Here is a 19,557-nt window from a genome sequence, read left to right on the forward strand (position 1 = left end):
ACGTCCTGTTAATCGTTGTACCTCCTTGACATTGGCTGGACTTTTCATTTCCAGAATCGCCTTGCATTTTTCTAGGTTTACTTCAATTCCTCTTGATGTTATCATGAACCCTAAAAATTTTCCCCCTTGAATTCCAAAAGAACATTTTTCAGGAATCAATTTCATGCTGTATTTTCTTAACTGAGCGAAAGCTTCTTTTAGATCTTCACCATGCTCGCCCACCTTGGGAGATTTGACAATCATGTCATCAACATATACTTCCATGTTCCTTCCAACTTGATTTGCAGAAATTTTGTCCATTAGGCGCTGATAAGTGGGGCCCGCATTTTTTAAGCCAAAGGGCATGGTTTTGTAGCAGTAATTAGCCTGATTGGTCATGAACGTCGTGCTTTCCTCATCTGGGGAATGCATCATGATTTGATTATACCCGGAATAGGCGTCCATGAGGCTTAAAAGTTCATTCCAGAAGCCCCATCCACCAATTTATCAATATTGGGCAATGGATAAGAATCTTTCGGACATACTTTGTTCAGACTCGTGTAATCCGTGTACATTCTCCACTTTCCATTAACTTTTCTGACTATCACAACATTGGCGAGCCATGCTGGATATTGTACTTCACGAATAAACTGAGCTTTGATTTATTTATTGGTCTCCACTTGCACCGCCTTATCCTTTTCTTCGCTCATTCGACGTCGTGCCTGTTGTTGAAAGATTTTTTTACCACTCTACGTTTGAATCTCTCAAGACTCAATTGTAGTATAGTAAAGGGTTTTGTCGTATCCACAGGGAGGTGTAATACTTATGCCGTTCAATAGCTAACACACTTAAATGATGGTTTACAAAGAGATTGATTGTTTGCTTAAGAACATAAAAACATAAATCAAGAAGATAAAATAGTTGGATTCACCAAGGTAGATAGTTTTGCTGGGATTAGAGTTTCGTTGTCTGACTTCTATGTAACCTATTGATTCACATGAAAATATTGTTCTATGAAATTGATTCCTCCCACCATTTCTTATCTCACTACCCAGTCCCCCGACGTAGAAGATTATCAACTCCGCTATGTTAACCTTCAAACCCTTGATCGATTAACAATAGTGAGTAGCATTAAGCATGGATGTTTGAATAGACTAATGATCTAACCCTATCCCTGAAGGTGCGAAAAACACTAGAAAGGGGGGGTTTGAATAGAGTTTTTAAACAAAAGTTTCCCCTTTTGAAGTTTTGACAAACTTAAAGATAAGAACTAGGTGCTGAAGAATATGAAGTAGAGCATGCAAGTATTTTATCCTGGTTCACTTGAGATAAAAGCTCAAGCTAATCCAGTCCACCCGTGAAGGTGATTTCTTCCTTCTTCTGATGAAGGCAATCCACTAAAATCAATGAATGTTACAACTGCACTTGCAACCTGCTCAGTGACTAACAGTACACTGATTTTCTCACTAGTATACTCTCAAGAAGCTGATCTACCGATCCTCTCAAGACTAGCTAAACACTGAACCAAACTTGATTCAGTCCTCTCAAGATCCGACCAAACTTGGTCTCTTAAGGAACTTTACAAAGTGTTTGTAAAAGGTTTTGGGTTTACAAGAATCGCTTCTGAAAAGCTAGTGGTAAACTCAGATGTTTAAGAGTAGTGAAGAAATATTGCTAAGAGATCGGTTAGAATGAATTCGAGAATATCAGCAAAGTTTCTTAGCTTCTTTCTTCTATCTTCAGCCCTTATATACTCCAAGGCATATGATGTAGCCGTTGCTAGGGTTTTGCCCGTTGGAGTGGCAATCTTGTAATATCAGACTGCTAGGCTGAACGAGGTAGGTTGCAGACAGGCTGTGACTGTACGATGTGTACTATGACAGCGACCTGTCCTTTCACCAGCTGACTTATGATCTGGAGTGCTTCAGATGGATGTTGGTGAAGCTTCTTATCAGAGTCAGACGGAAGCTTGGATCCTCTGACCTTGCAACTTCTGCTTCTGGACATGTTCCTCAGAACTTCTGAACGCCAGAGCTAGAATAGCTTGGGTCTTTAGAGCCAACTTCTTGCAGGTCTTCAGAACTTGAGTCTTCTACTTCAGGACCGTTCCTTCTGGAACATCTGGTCTTCAGAACTTCTGACTCTGGTTCTTCAGTACCTCTTGAGAGCTTCTATCTTCAGAGCTTCTGAAGGATTTGCCACTGTTCTGAACGAACATGATAAGCTTTAGAACTCTCTTTTTGGTTACCCTTGGGTCTTCTTCTTCTGATGGAATCGGCTTGGGTCAGAATCAGAACCTGTTTGTCACAACTATAAAAGACAAACGTTAGAGTACCATAATTGTTCATTCTCAAAAACCTTAATTGTAATCATCAAAATATAGAGATGCAACCACTGATCAAATCTTGATCTTACAATCCCTAGACCTTAGAATCATTAGATGATTTTACCTAATTCAGATTTAAATAGTTAGTTCCCACCATCCTATTAAATCTAAATTCATGTTCTAGGTGATCAATCCAAAACAAGCATGAAGCACAAGGTAAAAATCATTGAATCATGGAAAAGAAACATATGATTAACTCTAGTTCAGACTCAAGAACGTGTGAGTTCCCTACACAAGTTTGAATCAATCAAAATACCTAAGGGGATCAACCTAAGATATAGCATGAAGCAAAAGAGAAAACTATTGATTCTTTAGCATAGAAACATGAAATTTGCATGAAAGAAAATCAAATGGATTGATGAGCAACAAAACAACTAGTTCCAATCCCAACAAATGAGAAATTAGCTATCCATTTCCATGGATAGCTTTACAATCACAAAAGAGAAGAAGAACAATGAAAAACCGAATCCATGACGGTTCCTCGGCAATGAAATCGGCTCCAAAGCCTTCTCCCAAGTCTCCTATACCTCCCTTGATACTCTCCTTCGAGTTCTATCTTTCCCTAAGTGGTGGGTTTCAGTTCTCGTCCAACAAGTTCTGTTTCTGATGGGATTTTGGCCTTTTTATATAAAATTCTGACACAGGGCGCTTATCTCTTTTTCCCGCGCGCTGAGCTGAATTTGTTTACCTTCACTGATGGTTGTCTCCAAACCGCCTCAGACCAGCTGAGCACTCTTAAAATCAGCTCAGCTCTTTTAAGTCAGAATAATTTCACCATAAATTAGCTGAGCACTTTTTGGAATAAGCTGAGCTCTTTTGGCACAAAATCTTCAAAATCCTTGGTTTCTTGCATTTGTTCCTTAAATCATCATTCCTACAACAAAAGTTAAGATTGGAATTAAATTTTAAACACTTTCTAGCTAGAATTCACTAATCTATAAATTCTTAGCAAAGGAGAGTAACTTTGATAGAAATTTTCCATAAATCACATAGATAAGTGCCTTAATAACAATGGAAAACTACGTAAAATTGGCACTTATCACCTGTATGACCGGTTTTGCCCCCGGTCGTATGGCCAACTTGTGAGTGATTAGATCGATTCCTGGCACGTCATTGATTGTCCAAGCAAATAAATCCAAATAGTCGCCCAACAAGGCAATTAACCGTTCTTCTTGGTCCTCAAACAAGCCACTTCCAATCTTCAAAATCTTATCTTTGACTTTTGCTGATTTAGTTTCTTCTAGAGGCTGAGGGAGGAGATCATCAATGTCATCTCTTGGGTCTAAAGTAAATCCCTCTTGCGAAAAGATCTCAGTGATTCTATGGCTTTCCTTAGCGGCCTTCTTTCCATAAAGAGCCACACTTCTGAGGTAGCATTCCCTGGCCGCCTCTTGGTCTACACGTAAGATTCCAACCTTGCCATTGCACGCCGGATATTTGATGGTCAGGTGGGCGGTGGAAATTACCGCGCACAACTTGTTAAGCGTATCCCGACCGAGTAGAGCATTATAGTTTGCTCGCCAGGCAAGGATAGGTACTTGACTTGGAATTTTTTGACGAAGTCTCCTTCGCCAAAAACGGTTGGAAGTTCCACATAGCCCGGTACATTCACACGATCACCTGTGAAACCAACAAGGGTTCCTGGGTAAGGCTTCAAGTCTGACTCTTTGAGTCCCAAACGATCAAATGTGTCGCCATAAATGATGTCCGCCGATGACCTTTGATCAAGGAACACCTTTTTGGTTTTATAGTTGTTGATCCTGATTGTGACCACAATGGGATCGTTGTCATGTGGAATCACATGCGCAAAATCTTGTGGAGTAAATGTGATTGGGGAATGATTTAACCAGCACGCTCCCTCGGACGCCTTATGTACTGAATGTACCATCGCCACATGCCTCTTCCTAGCTTTACTTGAAAGCTCTCCTCCGCCAAATCCCCCTGCAATGGATGAACATTCCCCAATAGGTTCATCTAATTCCTCTACCACTTCTTTGCCTTTTCCTTTGTCAATCTGAGCCGCCTTGGCGGGCTCCTGAACAGAGGTATCCTTGATAAAATTTGCCAAGTGTCCTGCCTTGATTAAGCGATCAATTTCTCGTCGTAAAGTGCAACAATTGTCAGTAGTGTGCCCCAGAGCTTTGTGAAATTCACACCACCTGTTAGTATCCACATTAGTCGGGGGCCGTCTAGGAGGCGGTGGATATTGTACCACGTTTGTTTGTCCGACCGCTCGTAGGATCGTACTTAGTGGGGCATTCAGCTTTGTTAATGGTGCTACATTTGGCGATGAAGCTGGTTGAGCCACTTGTCCCGATGAAACTCCCTGATTGTTCCTATGCCAAGTATTGCTTTGAAATCCTAACTTAGCATGTTGGTAGGGTCTCGGTCTAGGCTGGCGAGGGGTAGGCGCCAGCCTTGAATCTTTTCCTGCCTTAGGTTTTTCCAACGGAATTGCTCCTGGTTGAATGTTCTTTCTCCAATCCTCTCTTTCCTTTTTATTTTGATCATCCTGCTCGATCAGAATAAACTCTTGAACTCTCGCCCTTAAATCCATCATGTCGCGAGCTAGGCGCCTTGTTAATTCTCGATTTAACGCCCCTGCCCTGAACCCGTTTTTGAAGGCCGCCACACATATGTTAGGACTATCTTCCTCTAGCTGAACCACCATCTTGCTGAATCGCGCCATGTAAGTCTTCAGTTTCTCGCCTGATTGTTGGTGTATATTGATCAAATCAAAGATGGTTGTCTTTGTAGTTTGATTGGCCGAGAATTGAGTCAAGAATTTTGTAGACAAATCAGTGAAATTATCTATTGAAAATGGTGGCTGCTTTATAAACCACGTCATCGCCATACCCTTGAATGTCGAGGGCAATAATCTACATTTTACTGCATCATTTGCCCCACAATAACCATCTTGGTATTGAAATACCTTAAGTACTCCATGGGGTCAGAATCGCCAGAATAGGCGTCCAAAGTCATGGTCTGTAGATGTTCCGGTATCTCTACGAACGTAAGGGCGGGCACAAAAGGCTGGAACTCAACGATGTCTTCAGCGTCCACGCGCTGTCCCCGCCGAACGTCCTTCATTGGATTTAAGTATTCCACCTGAGCTTGTAAATGTTCATTCTGGTGTTGGATGTTTTGCAAGGTATCCAACATGTGTTTCAAAGCTACTGGCGTGATGCCTGTTATGACCTCATTCTCTTTCACAGGAACTTTCGCCTTCACATCCTCCAAATTGATGTGTACAGGCTCCGACTGGCGTTGCCGGAGGTCAGGATCAGACTTAGCAACCAGATCTGAGGGTTTACCCAGAGTAGGCCCAGATGCCAGAGAGGGGCGGGAGCGCGCCACCGACTGAGCATCCTCCGAGGAAGCCTCCTGTTCTGGCTCAGAATGTACCACCTGATGTTCAATCCGATCGCCGCCACGTCCGCCGTGACGACCACCACCACGACGACGGTAATCACGATGACCAACATCACACGATCGAGTTTCCATCAGCTAAAACTCCACCTCTCTACGTCAGAAGTAGATCTAGGTCAAAGCCACAGACGACGCCAATGTTCCGTGCTAGAGCTTACTTAAGCATAAAAGGTACAATGACTAAACCCTAGCAGAGCACAATTATAGATATGATGCAATAATAGGAAATATTATCATTAATAGTAAAAAAGGTGTCAGATACAAGGTAAGGACCCCCCCCCCTTTTATAGTGGGTGTGGTCTTCATCTAGATGATTCCTATATTTGGGCCTTTACAATCAAGGCCCAAATTCCTATGCAAATAAGACAAACCCAAAAGAATCTGCCAACTGGCAAGAGGGTCTACCGGTAAGACGAAGAGCCACAATCCGTTCATCATCGCCTGTGCCTCTACAAAATCAATGTCTCGCCCAAATCCGTTGGTCTCATGGGCGGGCATAAAATAGCTCATATCCCGCCCGGTCCAATGAGGAAGAAAGGCTTGATCAGAGCTTGAGATGGAAGGTAAAATGTTTCTGAGGAAGTGAGGTAACCTCAGCCCCTTCCACCGCCTTTATATAGAAAATTAAGCTTTAGATGTCCAAGTTTTATCTCACAATGTAGCTTATATCATGAAAATAGGATTTTTGATCTTGTTGTATGAGTTTGGCCACTAAAAATTCAGGCAACATAACACCATGTCTAGAGGTTGCAGAGGAATGTCATGATGAAGAGAAGTATGGTGATGTGAGGATGAATAGTAGGGTTAGTGGCTACTCCACGTTTTAGTCCCTAAGGTTTACCTTGTTTCAAACTTTAGTCCCTATAGAAGTTGCTAACTTGAAAATAAGGACCTAAGATATAAAAATATTATAATAAAATCTTGCGTGGTTCCCGACAGGATAAGGGGAAGATGGTTGAATGATAATTGAATAATTTACATGCATCATAAAACATGCAGGTAGGATAAGGAGTAGGAACGTACGACAACTTCTACCTGAGACCCCGGATGTGCACCCGGTGTGGATGTCCGAGATACTTGAGGTGGTACGTAAGACCATTAGTGGCAGTGCAAGTGATACACTAAGAAAGTATTTAGACTAGTATTTAGACTAGAAAATAATAAGTTTACAAAAGTTTCTTTTCCCCATTTCCCCACTAACATAGCAAAGAGGAGGTTGGAGAAGCAATTCTCCAAGTTTGTTTCTATGTTTAAAAAGTTGCGTGTAGACCTCCCATTCTCTGAAGTTTTAGAGAAGATGTCTCAATATGCTAAGTTCATGAAGGAGATACTCTCTAAGAAAAGGAGGTTGAGTGAAGAGAATGATATCGTTGAGCTGATTGAGGAGTGTAGCTCTATTCTGCAAAGGAAGCTTCCACCCAAACGAAAGGATCCAGGTAGTTTCACTCTACCTGTTAATTTTGGGGCGTCAAAGGAAGTGAGAGCCTTATGCGATTTAGGGTCAAGCGTCAACTTAATGCCTCTATCAATGTTTGAGCGACTTAATGTTGGAGAGCTGAAGCCAACAATGATGATGCTTCAACTAGCGGACCGCTCCATAGTGACTCCATGGGGGGTTGTAGAAGATGTGCTACTAAGAGTAGGAGAGTTCGAGTTCCCGGTGGACTTCGTGATAATTGATATGGATGAGGACTCTAAAATACCGTTGTTTCTGGGAAGACCGTTCCTAGCCACTTCACAAGCGAAAATAAATGTGGGAAAAGGAACAATATCTTTAAGGGTAGCTGATGAAAAAATCACTTTCACCATATTTGACCTGAAGCCAAAGCCAGTTGAGAAGAATGATGCATTCTTGGTGGCGATGATGGACAAGTGGAGTGATGAGAAGTTGAAACAGTTCTTCTTCACAGAAAAATCGAGAGCAATTATTAAGAAGAAGGAGAACCCAAAGAGAAATCAAGTTGAACCAGTCCTTCATACAAGCGTGGTTGTTAATTCAGACCAGAAGGAGAAGAACCAAAGAAATCAAGCTGAACCAGTTCATTTTGAAAGCGTTGTGGCCAACATGGAGCGGAAAGAGGAGTAAGCGAAAGGAGAGTGCTTCATATGGAAGCCAAAACATAAGAAAGATGAGAAACCTCCTATCCCTTTTAACTCTAAATTGAATAACTGTGCTCATGCTTTTGAGATTGATTGCAAGAACATGGTAAAATTATGTGCTGAGTTTAAGGAACCTGGAAGTGCAATGCACTATGGGGTAAACCCCGAATAGAATTCTTCTGGTAAAGTCTAACAAAGACTATAAAATTGTGTTTTTTGGGAGACAACCCAGGCAAAATTTTGCGTACGTAGTAGAGTAAGTTTTATTTTATTTTAGTTTCATTTTTTTAAATTTTAGTATGAGTTTATTATTAGTATTATTAGTTTCAAAAAAAAAATTCAAGTTTTGCACGGAAGTGGTGCAATTCCCTTTATCCACGGTGCATTTGCACCAAAGAATTCTCCTCTGCAATATTTTGCACCGAACCCACGCAAATTGGAGAGCTTTGTGGCGCAATTGCATGGTCAAAAAAATAGCAGTGTGTGCATTTTCACTTTTCATCTTTTGTTCCAAGTTTTATTTTGGTGTATACAAGCTCCATTAGTGTCTTGTCTGAGAGAAATTTTCTATCCTCTTCTCACGTTCCAATTATTGCTACTTCTCTCAAGGCAATTGCTAGAGTAATTTTATAAAACAAAAAAAAAACAACAAAAAAAATATCCTTTTTAGTTTGAGTCTTTATTTTATGTTCAGTCTTAGTGTTGTCATGAGTTATTTAAGTTATAATTATGGTATTTTTAATTTGTGTACTCATTTTTACAAGGACTAAATGATTTACATGATCATAATTGAGTTGGAGTGCCTAGCTGACAGAGTCCTGATGCGATCACTTTTTGCATAGAAATTGAGTACATGGAGTTTTTCTTAACCAATTATCTCTCAAGTAATTTTATGATCATGGATTTTACATTTTGTTGCACACACTAGTTCTGCACATGCTTTTACTCCTTAGTCATTTCACCTTTGTATTTGACTACTCAAGTGATTTCAATTCTGAATCTATGCCTTGTTTTTATGGAAATTGGGATACACATGTGCAGCTAATGTATTGGGTCATGGCATGCTATTGGGAGAAGTAAGTGAATTTTAGGACTAAGAGATGTTTTCAATGGATAGTGTTGATAGGAGTTCACTGGGGTTCATCTCTTTACCCCTTGTTTTTGCTGAGTGATGAGTGATCTCTGATGATTCCTGACTTACTTGCACTTGCTTGGTTCTGCTTTGAAATGCATGTCGGTTTGATAGTGTGATTCTTGTGATTTGTTAAGAGATTATTAGACCTTTTTTATGGCCTTCAGACTTTGTTTCAGTTATTCCTTAGTTGCCCAAGTTGAGCCTAAATGTGAATTTTCTTTATCCCTAATTTTGGAAATATTTGTGAACTGTTAAGTGATCTGAATTGTGAATTGAACAAATAAAAAAATTATTAGCGTATCGGTTCCCTCTCTCTCCTAGTGTGCATGAAAAAGAAGCAAAATGCTTGAATAAAAAAAATGAATGATGAAAAATGAAAAGAAAGAAAAAGAATGAGAAAAAAAAATAAAAAAAGCAAAGTTTGCAAATAAAAATAGGAGAGTAGAGAGAAAGAACCTTGAGTGCTTTAAATAAATGTTCTGAATTGAAAGAAGAAACAAATCACTTAACTAATTGTATGTGTAGCCTTGCTTTATCCTTTTCTTATCCTACCTAAAGTTACACCTTGACCAAGTTACAACCTTGTGAATCTCTTTCTTATTGCATTGCATGAAGTGTCTGACCTTTGATTTGATTGATTATCAGAACTGAAGCATAGTGTTTGTATTGTTAGATACACAAAAAATAAAATAAAATTTGATGACTATTGTTGTGAGTTTTGATGTGAACTCTAAGTATCTTTGTCCTATTGATTTCATTTTCTCTGGACTGAATTCCTGGTTTCTCTTAACTAGTATGCTCATGAACTTATTTTTCTTTGTTGATTGTGTATCTTGTGTTTTGGAAGTGCAGACATATGATTTTGAATTGATTTATTATGTGCTTAAGGACAAGCTTTCCTAAATTTCCGCTTGAGGACAAGCTGCTGTTGAGTATAGGGGTGTGATGACCCGGGATTAAATGTTATTTTTCTATATAATTTTCATGCATTTTAATATATTATTTAGGATATTTTAGTCATTTTAGGTCACTTTAGGATTACTTCATGCATTTTATTATTTTTATGTGTTTTTAGTATTTTTCTATCATTTTTATGATTTTCATTTATATTTTATTAGGATTTTCGGATTAATAAAGAGGAGCTGGTCTGGAGCTGATAGTCCACGGAAATTACCATGCACCACAGGAAATCTGACGGCTTCTGTTTCCATCCCTGCCATGTGGCTCATTCACTCTATGGGTCTACCATAAGACCATGAGCCGCGCAACACTTGATTCCAACCCTTTAAGCTCCGTCCAGTAGAGCTGTGACACGTGGCAGCGGCATTAATTTAGCTTTTTTAAAAGCCTGCGACAGTAAAGACGGAGGGATTGGAAAAGTTATAATATATGGGCTTATGAAATTGACGTGATGGCATCAGATTTGAGTCCAGATTGGATTTTAAATAAAGAATAGGAGTATATATAGATGAATGGAACGAGACTTAGGGCAAACAGAACGGGAGGGAAATAATTTGGAGAACGGTGCAGCAGCAGAGAAGGAGAATTTTGGTTTGATTATCATAGTTTTCTTTCTTTCTTTTGTAATTTACTTATGAACATGTCAGGCTAAACTCTCTTCGTATTAGGGTGATTGATCTAGTTTTCCTTTAAACTATGTTTTGAACCAAGTTTCAGTTATGATAATGGATTCTATTTTATGTCTTGAATTTTTCCTCTGTTTTAATTGAAACTTTCTATTGCAATAGTTTGTCTAACTATTTTCTATGCAATTGGGAAATTGGTAGAATTTAGGGATTTGGGGAGAAGTTGAGCAAAGGTCTGTGCACCTTAGGAATAAGGGTAACGAATTGTTTGTGTTTACCTGAATTGAATTGAACTTCATCTCTAATTAATTAGGATTAGGTACTAAGGAATTAGCTATCACTAATTAATTGGAAGGGACATTTATGCAAGGAATTGATAAGTGGACAATTAGGCTTAGCACCTAGATAATTAATTGAATTCATAATTATAACTGTTTGGGAAGATACATAGGGAGAAGGTTAACGAAATCAGAACCCCTAGCGCGCTTTTAAATTGAATTCCCTTCAACAGTGTTATTTGCTTTCTTTAATTTTATTGCAGTTAAGTTACTTACGAAAAACCAATCATCTCTTTATTTTAATTTTTAGTTTTACTTCCTGTCATTCTAAGTTTAGTTAATTTAGAGTATAAACTACGCAATCCCTGTGGTTCGATCTTTTTATTACTTCGAGCAATCTGTACACTTGCAGATTCACTATCAGTCTCCATCTCCATTTGCCAAACAATGCTTTATTGAAATCCCCCCAACATTTTATTTCTAAGCCACCGAGATCTTTAGGTTTACAAACTGTATCCCATTTAATCCACGCAATCTTTGATTGCTCACCCTCCAAGCCTCCCCATAAGAATTTTCTCATCTGCCGGTTACATTCATTCTCTACACCTGCAGGGAGTTTATAAAAAGAAAGATAGAAGAGGGGAATGGAAGAAAGCGTACTGTTATTCAAGCATATGCGTCCTCCAAAAGAAAGTGATTTACTCCTCCACTTCGATAATCTCTTTCTGATTTTAGTGAGAATAGGGTTCCATAAATCAATCCTTCTTGGATGACCACCTACCTGCAATCCCAGATAAATAAAAGGAAGCTTCATCAACTTGAAATTTAAAATTGCAGCCAAGATCTGCAAGTCCCTCTCCTCAACCGTGATACCAATCAAACTGCTTTTGAAAAAATTGACTTTCAATCCCGAAGCCAACTCGAAACAATGAAGCATACATTTCAGAGTAAACGCGTTTTCCTTAGTAGCCTCCCCGATAAATAAAGTGTCATCAGCGAATTGAAGAATAGATACCTCCTCATTTGTTTGGCGTCCAAAACAGTACCCTTTAAATTGATGGAGATCAACTGCTTGTCTCATTAAACCGTTGAGTCCTTCAGCAATAATAAAAAACAAGAAAGGTGTGATAGGATCACCTTGCCTTATCCCTTTCCCCATACTAAATTCCCCGCTTGGACTACCATTGATTAGAACAGAAACTCTAGTAGGTTCAATACATCCTTTGATCCAAGAGATCCACTGGTCGCCAAAATTCATACGATGCATCATGTAATAAAGAAAGTCCCAACGGACTGAGTCGTAGGCTTTTTCAAAGTCTACTTTGAAAGCCATTGAGCCTTTCTTACGACTTTTCGCATCATGAGCCCACTCATTTGCCACAACAACACTATCCATGAGCCCTCTCCCTTCCAGAAAAGCACTTTGAGCTTCATTAATTACAGAGGGCAGCACCTTTTTAATACGGTTGGCAAGCACTTTAGACACAATTTTATAAGCACATCCAACTAGGGAGATTGGTCTATAATCAGACAAGTTCGCAGGGCAATCCTTCTTAGGAATCAGGTGATGAAAGAGGAATTACATCCATTAGGCCAGCGACCCCTCTCATGGAATTCATCAATGAGATTTTGAAAATCTTTAGCAACAATGTGCCAAAATTTTTTAAGGAATTTGAAGTTTATACCATCCGGACTTGGGCTTTTATCAATTCCACACTCCCAAACTGCTTCTTTAACCTCCACAGGATCAAACTTCGCATAAGGTTCATCCTCTCATTTTCTCCTATGCGCCGGAAAGGAATGCCATCAAGCGTCGGAGCAATCTGATTATCACATCTAAATTTCAGATCAAAGAACTCTCTAGCACCATTCTTCACCAAAACCGGATCTTCCACCCAAAGCTCATTAATATGCAAGCCCACCAAACAGTTAGATTGCCTCCTCCAATTGACAAAGGAGTGGAAAATTTTAGAGTTTAAATCGCCCTCTAAAATCCATTTGCACCTTGATTTTTGGTGGAGGAGTGATTCCTTATACTTTGCAGCCTGCCACAAATTTGCTTGAAGTTACTTCCACTGTTTCTGTTCCTGAGTAGACAGCCCACCATTTCCTAGTTTCTGATCCAACTCTTCCAATTTTTCCACTAGTTCCCTGTAGTTTTGGTTAACGTCCCCAAAAATGTCTTTATTCCAGATTTTGAGTTTCTCTTTGATAGCCTTTAGCTTCTCTTTCAGTACAAAGCCACTAGCTCCTGAAATTGAAATCTGTTCCCATTCCTTAGCCACAAAGTCTTTGAACCTTGGGTCAGAAAACCAGCAATTCAGAACCTTAAAAGGCTTAGGGCCCCAATTCAGATTTGATACACGAAATAGGACGGGACAGTGGTCGGATAAGGTTCTATTCAGCACCAATTGATTGCTATTTGGCCAGCAACAACACCAGTCGTGAGACAATAAGAATCTATCCTGTCTACTCGCCGCCTGGCCATTTGCGCTGAACCAGGTGAATTTTTTACCAGCCAAAGGGGGCTCCAGCAGGTGTAGGTTGGAGATAAAGGAGTTAAAATCATTAATTTCCCTTCGCTCATACAGGTTTCGATTCGCAGATCCTATCCTTTCCTCAGGCTTAGTAACGGCGTTGAAATCACCTGCTATACAGAAACAAGATAAACCAGTATTATTGATATATTCTTCCAAATCTTCCCAAAGTTTCTGTTTACCTGCTGAGTTGCAAGGGGCGTAGACGTTACCACAAATTGAGGACTGGTTCTCCTAATGTCCTGTCAAAGCAATGAAGCCTTCACCTATCAAACTATCTACCAGTACAAATTTTTCCACTTGCCAGATACAAATTAAACCCCTCGCTCTGCTGTTAGAGGCTTTGAAGACCCATTCACAATCATCAGCTCCCCAAATTGACCTGCACAAATTTTGATCAACTACTTCCAACTTAGATTCCTGGATGAGCATCATATCTATTTTCTCCTGCCGTACTAATTCCCTTAAAGCACGCAGTTTCACACTGCTGCCCAAATCCCGCACATTGTATGAGAGTAAAATCATTGTGACGGATTCAAATCCCCAACGCCCTCTGCTTGGACATGGCTGGATAGGAGAGCCATATCTCTTGTTTCCAGCTCTGCTATTCTCCTGACAACCTCTGCCTCGTCCCCTTGATACTGCATACCCAGAAGCTTGCCCAAGCTCCATGATTGGTTCGCTTCACCTAGGATATCCCTTGAACAGGGGACCCAATTGCCAGAGCTAAGATCAGAACCATCAGAAGAGCAAATCACATAATGGGCCACATGCCTAACGACTTTCCTTCTAGTCGCTGCAGAGGTACAAGGAGTCCCCAAACGTTGATTAATCCCTTCCGAACCCACATCTGGGTCTGGGTTGGACGCCAACACCAAAGGAAGCTCTGCATTAGACATAGAAGGCGCAGAAGAGATGTGGGCAGCTTCAATGGAAGGGACCATCACAGGGTCAAGGATAGGGGAATCACCCTGCGTCTCGACATTAGTTTCATCATTGATAGGAATATCAGAGTGATGGGTGTTGTTACCTTGAATTAAGGCTAGCGGGTTTGGGTCATGCTCACCAGAAGGCCCAATATGTTCTGGGTTATGGGCCTCCAAGTCCAAAACGATTTCGGGAGCATTAGCCTCTTGTAAATTTGGTAGGTCAACATTAGGTCTGATTGTACTCTCCATGTCACCCCCTACCCCACATAATATATTCTCAATAATGCCCTCATCATTTGCTGTAGTATTTAAAACCTCGAACCCCGAAAACGAGGAGCAATCATTAAAGGATTTCCAATTTTCTACGTGTGGGTTTAATGCAACATCGAGAATTTCACCGGATTCATACACCACTGATGGAATAGGTGAATTTTGAAAGTCAGTCGTTGTTCCACCTTCCTGCCGGAGATTGCCATCTCCACCACCGTGGTCCGACGCCACGGATGCAGCACCACTCCTATCAGAACCATCGTAAGACCATTTCGTGGACTCACTAACATCATCATCTTCACGCGGAAGCCAACGGTTGAACAAGGAGGGATTTGCTGGGAATTCCTCCACAACGCTAATACCATGGATCACCTTGTTGAAAGTCATGTCCCAGGCATAATTTACCATCTCTAGTTTTGTTGTTCGAATCTTTCAACGTGCAAACTCAATGCAAGACATACTCTCAGTTGATGTTTCCATCTCAATGAGAGAGCCAATTGGGGAGATTAATTTTTCTAGAGAGTTTCTTTTCCACACATGGAGTGGGAAGCCGTAGCACCTAACCCACACCATTCTATATTCCAGGGAAATCTTGGGGCTCCAAGGAACCAGAGAACTAAACATCTCATTCATCCAATCTTCTGATCTTTTAATGGTATCTTCCAAGTTCTCCTCCTGTTCACCTGACAGAAGGAATAAATCATCTCCCATAAAACGAGCCTTGATTGAATGGATACCATCTATAATCATAGTTTCCTGTAATTTATCAATCATACTAATATTCTGAATTTTCCCAACCCAGCATCTCTGTAGCCATTCATCAATCGAGTCTTCCACCCATAATTGTGCCACCGTTTCGCCCTTTGCCTTTCCCTGTTTTATCTGTTGTTTCTTCAAAATATTCTTATGGGGCTCTGCCTTACCTTCCCCACCAGAGACTGCTTCAGCATAGGATTTCTTACCTGCTACGGATCGGGGATACCCTTTGGCTTGGTTACTGATCGTGCGTGGTTGCCTCTCCAAGTTCTCACTTCTTGTTTGATAGCCAGAGTTCGCCAAGCGTTGTGGATTGGGTATCTCAAAACGTGGTGGATTCACATGAAGCTTAGTACATCCAATAATGATCTGGTCCAGTTGTCTCCTAAGCTTGACAGGGTCCGATACAACAAAGAACCTGACAAAACCAAACTTTCTGCCTTCTCTATTCCGTTTGAATGGAATGAAAACCTCCTGGACTTCACCCCACCTAGAGAAGACTTCCCACATATTTTTTGCCTTAAAATTTTCAGAGAAATTTGAGAAAAAGAAGGTAGTAATACCCTCACCCTTCCTACGATATCCACCGAGCTGGGTAGTATTCCCAAGTCCATCACGATCAGAGCGTCGATTCCTCCTTCCCCCTCCAACTAGCGTCCATCCTTGCTCTCTCTCTCTCTCTCTCTCTACCTTTCTCTCTCATGATTTTTTAACTTTTAACTATCTAATGAGTCATAATATTAACATCAGTCATGTGATTTTTTCCAGGTTGCTCCACGCGCTGATTTTCTACAGCCACTTCAAATTGAAGCATATTTTAGTTGAGAGTGGCTCTGCCCTTGCTTTTGGTTGGGTCAACAATAAAGTAACTAGGCCATGGAAGTTGATTCATGACCTTAACCTCATTGATCTTCTCTGCCTTGAAGTGGATTGCATAGGAATCAAACATATTTATAAGGAGTCAAACTCTCTAGCTGATTATCTTGCCAAAACTGGTTGCAATAGGCAAGATCATGTTTGGGCTATGTTGTCCTCTTAATTTGCTAAGGGAGACTGTCTTTCTTCACTTGTGTTGGCCAGTCTTCATTGAGGATTCCTTGCGTATGATTGCAACGCTCTATGGCTTTGCCTGCTGCTGCCTCTAGACGATTCTTTTTTACCAACATTGCTGTTGTTGTTCTTGTTTTTCCCTTCCCGTAGCTTTTTATTCTTTCCATGTTGTTTGTTTACTTTCGCATTTTTTTATTTGTTGTTTTGTGCTGTGGTTTGTTGTTTTTTATTTTGAATTTTTTATCTTGCTATCTTGTACTGCCTACCTCTGAGAAGGATTGTAAGACCCACATTTTTAGAATTAGAATAATTAATTAAATTCTGACTCGCGCCTAGGTTGCTTTGTAAGCGTGAGAGGAACCTGAATTAGAGTTTGATGATTTATCAAGTGAAACTTTATAGATTACTCAATATATGTTTAATTATGACACTATAGTCAGTTTGAATGATAGCATGAGCCGTATTCGCACCCGACTAAGGTCGAGAGTGTTTGAAAAAGGTTATTTCTGCTACTAGAGCACTGTTTAAGATGTATTTCAACAGTGGCAAGAGAATAAGACCTTCAGGGTATTTTTTCCTTGACCTGTGTTCCATTGTGGAACTTTCGATTGTAAACTCGATAGTTTTCACTTTCCGGAAACTCAATAAAGTTAGACTTTATCTCCGCAGGGACTTTCAGTGAGACCCTTAACAAAAAGTTTTTTATTCGGAGCTTCTAACGAAGTTTCCATCCGCGCAATCTAGATTCTTTCGCTGCTAGGAATCTTTCTTATGAAGGAAGTTTTCTCATTCGATGTCAATCGGAAAAAGTAATTCTGCGGCAGATTTTGAAGCAGACTGCGTTCAAGTCATTTTCTCACTTAAATGAACCTAGAACAAGTATCGACCTTTTATGGGGAGATATTTAGCTTAGAAATCTTTTCTGGTTTTCATTAGTCTTATTAAGTCGAACTGTTTCGTAGTAACTAAGTAATGGTTTTTTGCTTAAGGTTGGGAAGGAGCTGAGTTAAGGGACGAGTATTTGGAGCAATCTTTGAAGTTGCATCTTAGGAAGGAAAGTGTATAAGATAAGGGTAGCTCTCCTAGTTATTAGCTACTATGCTTAGATGTCGAAAAATCGACAATGGTTTAATGATTTGATCTGTGAGGCTTATGCCACTGTTTTACGAGGCTTCGACCATTGTTAAACCTTGAAGCTCATGCCTTTGTTTTTTGGGGATTAGGTCATTGTTAATTGCTGAGGCTTCGACCGTTTACTGTAATTTTAGTATTATTACTTTCTAGTGGATAAGCATGATCTATTCCTTTGAATTGTGTATGTGCATAAACTTGGAACTAAGCCAAAATCTTATGATTATATCAAATGTGAATGCGGAGTGTTATAAGAGTTAGCAAGTAGGATCTGACGGAAGGTCTGAGCTACTGCTGACATGGAGGATCAAGGCTTTCTCCTGAAAGAGGACTTAGGGATAATGAAGATCTTCTAACTTGTTAGATTTCGAAACAAATTAATGCATAAGACTTGATTTTGAGAGTAAATTCCATAATGAATTAACTTAAGATTGGACACTTTGAATGATAAAGATAACCCCTTTTAGAAAGACTTAGGATATGAAAATGAGTTCGAAAATGGGAAGGGTCGACGATCCGAGGTTCGAGGAAAGATGAGGATTCGACTAAGTGTAGGTGCTACTCCTTGTTGTGAAGCAATTGGTGATTGGACCTACGTTTACCCTAGGGAAAAACGATAGAGACAATTAACCATAGCTAGATACGTATTCGGGTAAGGACGAATCGTTGTTTGCTTGCTCTTGCATACGTGCATAACTTTAAGTGAGACAGTCGAAAGATCGGACTCCACATCGGTTGAGGGAATTAACCTCATATTCTTTATTATTTGATTAAGGGGGATTGTCCTTAATCCTACTCTTTACTACTTGATTAAGAGGTTGGACCTTAATTATATTATTTGTTATTTGATTAACAGGTTGGACCTTAATCATACTATTGGTTACTTGATTAAGAGGTAGGACCTTAATCATATTATTTGTTATTTGATTAAGAGGTTGGACCTTAATCATACAATTATTTGTTGTTGATTAAGGAGGATGGATCTTAATCACATTATTTGTTTTTTGATTAAGGAGGATGTATCTTAATCATATTATTTATTATGGGATTAAGGAAGATGGAACTTAATCATATTATTTGCTATTGTGATTAAGAAGGATGGATCTTAATTATATTATATTCTATTGGATTAAGGAGGAAGGATCTTAATCACATTATTTGCTATTGGATTAAAAAGATAGACCTTAAATCCTATTACTTGTATCGATTAAGGGGCTAGTCCTTGATCCTGTTATGTGTTTGCTTGATTAAAGAGTATAGACTCCAATTGCGTTGGTTGATTGACTCCGGGTCGTACAAATACGTTAGTGACATGTGGTGCTGCCCTGGCAAGGATATGAAAATACACCTATGCGCAGTCGACGAGCAATGGATTGAAGGCTTGACGTTCAAATGCTAGAGATGGACATATGATGTGTTTAATTATTATTCACACACTACTTATAACTATGTTGTTTGCTATGACTTATATTACATTACTCTAAGAAGTTGACCCTTTCTTGACTTGTTTGTTTTGTTTGTGCTTGGGCGATCGGCAAACTGCCAGGCTATAACAGGTGTCGATGTGGGTAGCTGCCACGCTGCTGGGAGGAGGAGACTGTGTTGTTGGACGGGAAGACGACTTTGGTGGAGCGATCAAAGACTACCAGAGTAGTGTTAGATGTAAGGCTAGAGCCTTGAGTAGAGAAGCTTACCGTCATTGGTTGAAGCTCGTAGGGATGATTGTATAACTTCCTTTGGTTTTGGGTAGGTTCTGATGCATTGCTCTTCTGCGATTCTCCAGTGCGGGGATTGTAGGAAGTATATTGGACTTAAGGTGTTATCGTTTTATTGTTGTTCGTATGTTTTGAATATCCGTCGTCACTCACGGGTGCTTGCCTTCACAAGGCCGAATGTATGGGTTTGGGCAGGAGTATGCGGATCAGGTTTGGGAAATGTTTTGAAAAAAAACAAATTTACCCGTAATCGTAAATCCTTTTGGAAAATCATTT

General features: G+C 39.9%; 4 protein-coding genes across 4 annotated transcripts; 1 reads left to right on the forward strand and 3 right to left on the reverse strand.

Annotated features, from left to right (window-relative positions):
- Nucleotides 1–3,827: 3,827 nt before the first annotated feature.
- Nucleotides 3,828–5,213, reverse strand: LOC130725010 (uncharacterized). The gene has a single exon (XM_057576273.1). It carries the CDS (start codon nucleotides 5,211–5,213, stop codon nucleotides 3,828–3,830), a length of 1,386 nt encoding a protein of 461 aa, XP_057432256.1.
- A 1,878-nt stretch (nucleotides 5,214–7,091) lies between these two features.
- On the forward strand, nucleotides 7,092–7,880 carry LOC130725011 (uncharacterized). Its single transcript, XM_057576274.1, has one exon. The coding sequence runs from the start codon at nucleotides 7,092–7,094 to the stop codon at nucleotides 7,878–7,880; it is 789 nt and encodes a 262-aa protein (XP_057432257.1).
- Nucleotides 7,881–11,493: 3,613 nt separating this feature from the next.
- Nucleotides 11,494–13,955, reverse strand: LOC130725012 (uncharacterized). Its single transcript, XM_057576275.1, has 5 exons — nucleotides 13,697–13,955; nucleotides 12,964–13,540; nucleotides 12,579–12,834; nucleotides 11,675–12,442; nucleotides 11,494–11,499 (listed from the first exon to the last, which is right to left on the reverse strand). The coding sequence occupies exons 1-5, from the start codon at nucleotides 13,953–13,955 to the stop codon at nucleotides 11,494–11,496; spliced, it is 1,866 nt and encodes a 621-aa protein (XP_057432258.1).
- A 1,106-nt stretch (nucleotides 13,956–15,061) lies between these two features.
- On the reverse strand, nucleotides 15,062–15,895 carry LOC130725013 (uncharacterized). The gene has a single exon (XM_057576276.1). The coding sequence runs from the start codon at nucleotides 15,893–15,895 to the stop codon at nucleotides 15,062–15,064; it is 834 nt and encodes a 277-aa protein (XP_057432259.1).
- Between the last annotated feature and the right edge of the window lie 3,662 nt (nucleotides 15,896–19,557).

The sequence above is a fragment of the Lotus japonicus genome, chromosome 6 (assembly GCF_012489685.1).
Source record: "Lotus japonicus ecotype B-129 chromosome 6, LjGifu_v1.2".
NCBI classification, from domain to species: domain Eukaryota; kingdom Viridiplantae; phylum Streptophyta; class Magnoliopsida; order Fabales; family Fabaceae; genus Lotus; species Lotus japonicus.

Coding starts and splice junctions, on each gene's coding strand:
- LOC130725010 (XM_057576273.1), bottom strand. CDS start 5,213: ATGACGTGGTTTATAAAGCAGCCACCATTTTCAATAGATAATTTCACT.
- LOC130725011 (XM_057576274.1), top strand. CDS start 7,092: ATGTCTCAATATGCTAAGTTCATGAAGGAGATACTCTCTAAGAAAAGG.
- LOC130725012 (XM_057576275.1), bottom strand. CDS start 13,955: ATGATTTTACTCTCATACAATGTGCGGGATTTGGGCAGCAGTGTGAAA. Junction 12,835..12,963: donor CAGGAACAGAAACAGTGGAA/GTAACTTCAAGC, acceptor TGTCAATTGGAG/GAGGCAATCTAACTGTTTGG. Junction 12,443..12,578: donor TAAAAGCCCAAGTCCGGATG/GTATAAACTTCA, acceptor ATTCCTAAGAAG/GATTGCCCTGCGAACTTGTC.
- LOC130725013 (XM_057576276.1), bottom strand. CDS start 15,895: ATGTGGGAAGTCTTCTCTAGGTGGGGTGAAGTCCAGGAGGTTTTCATT.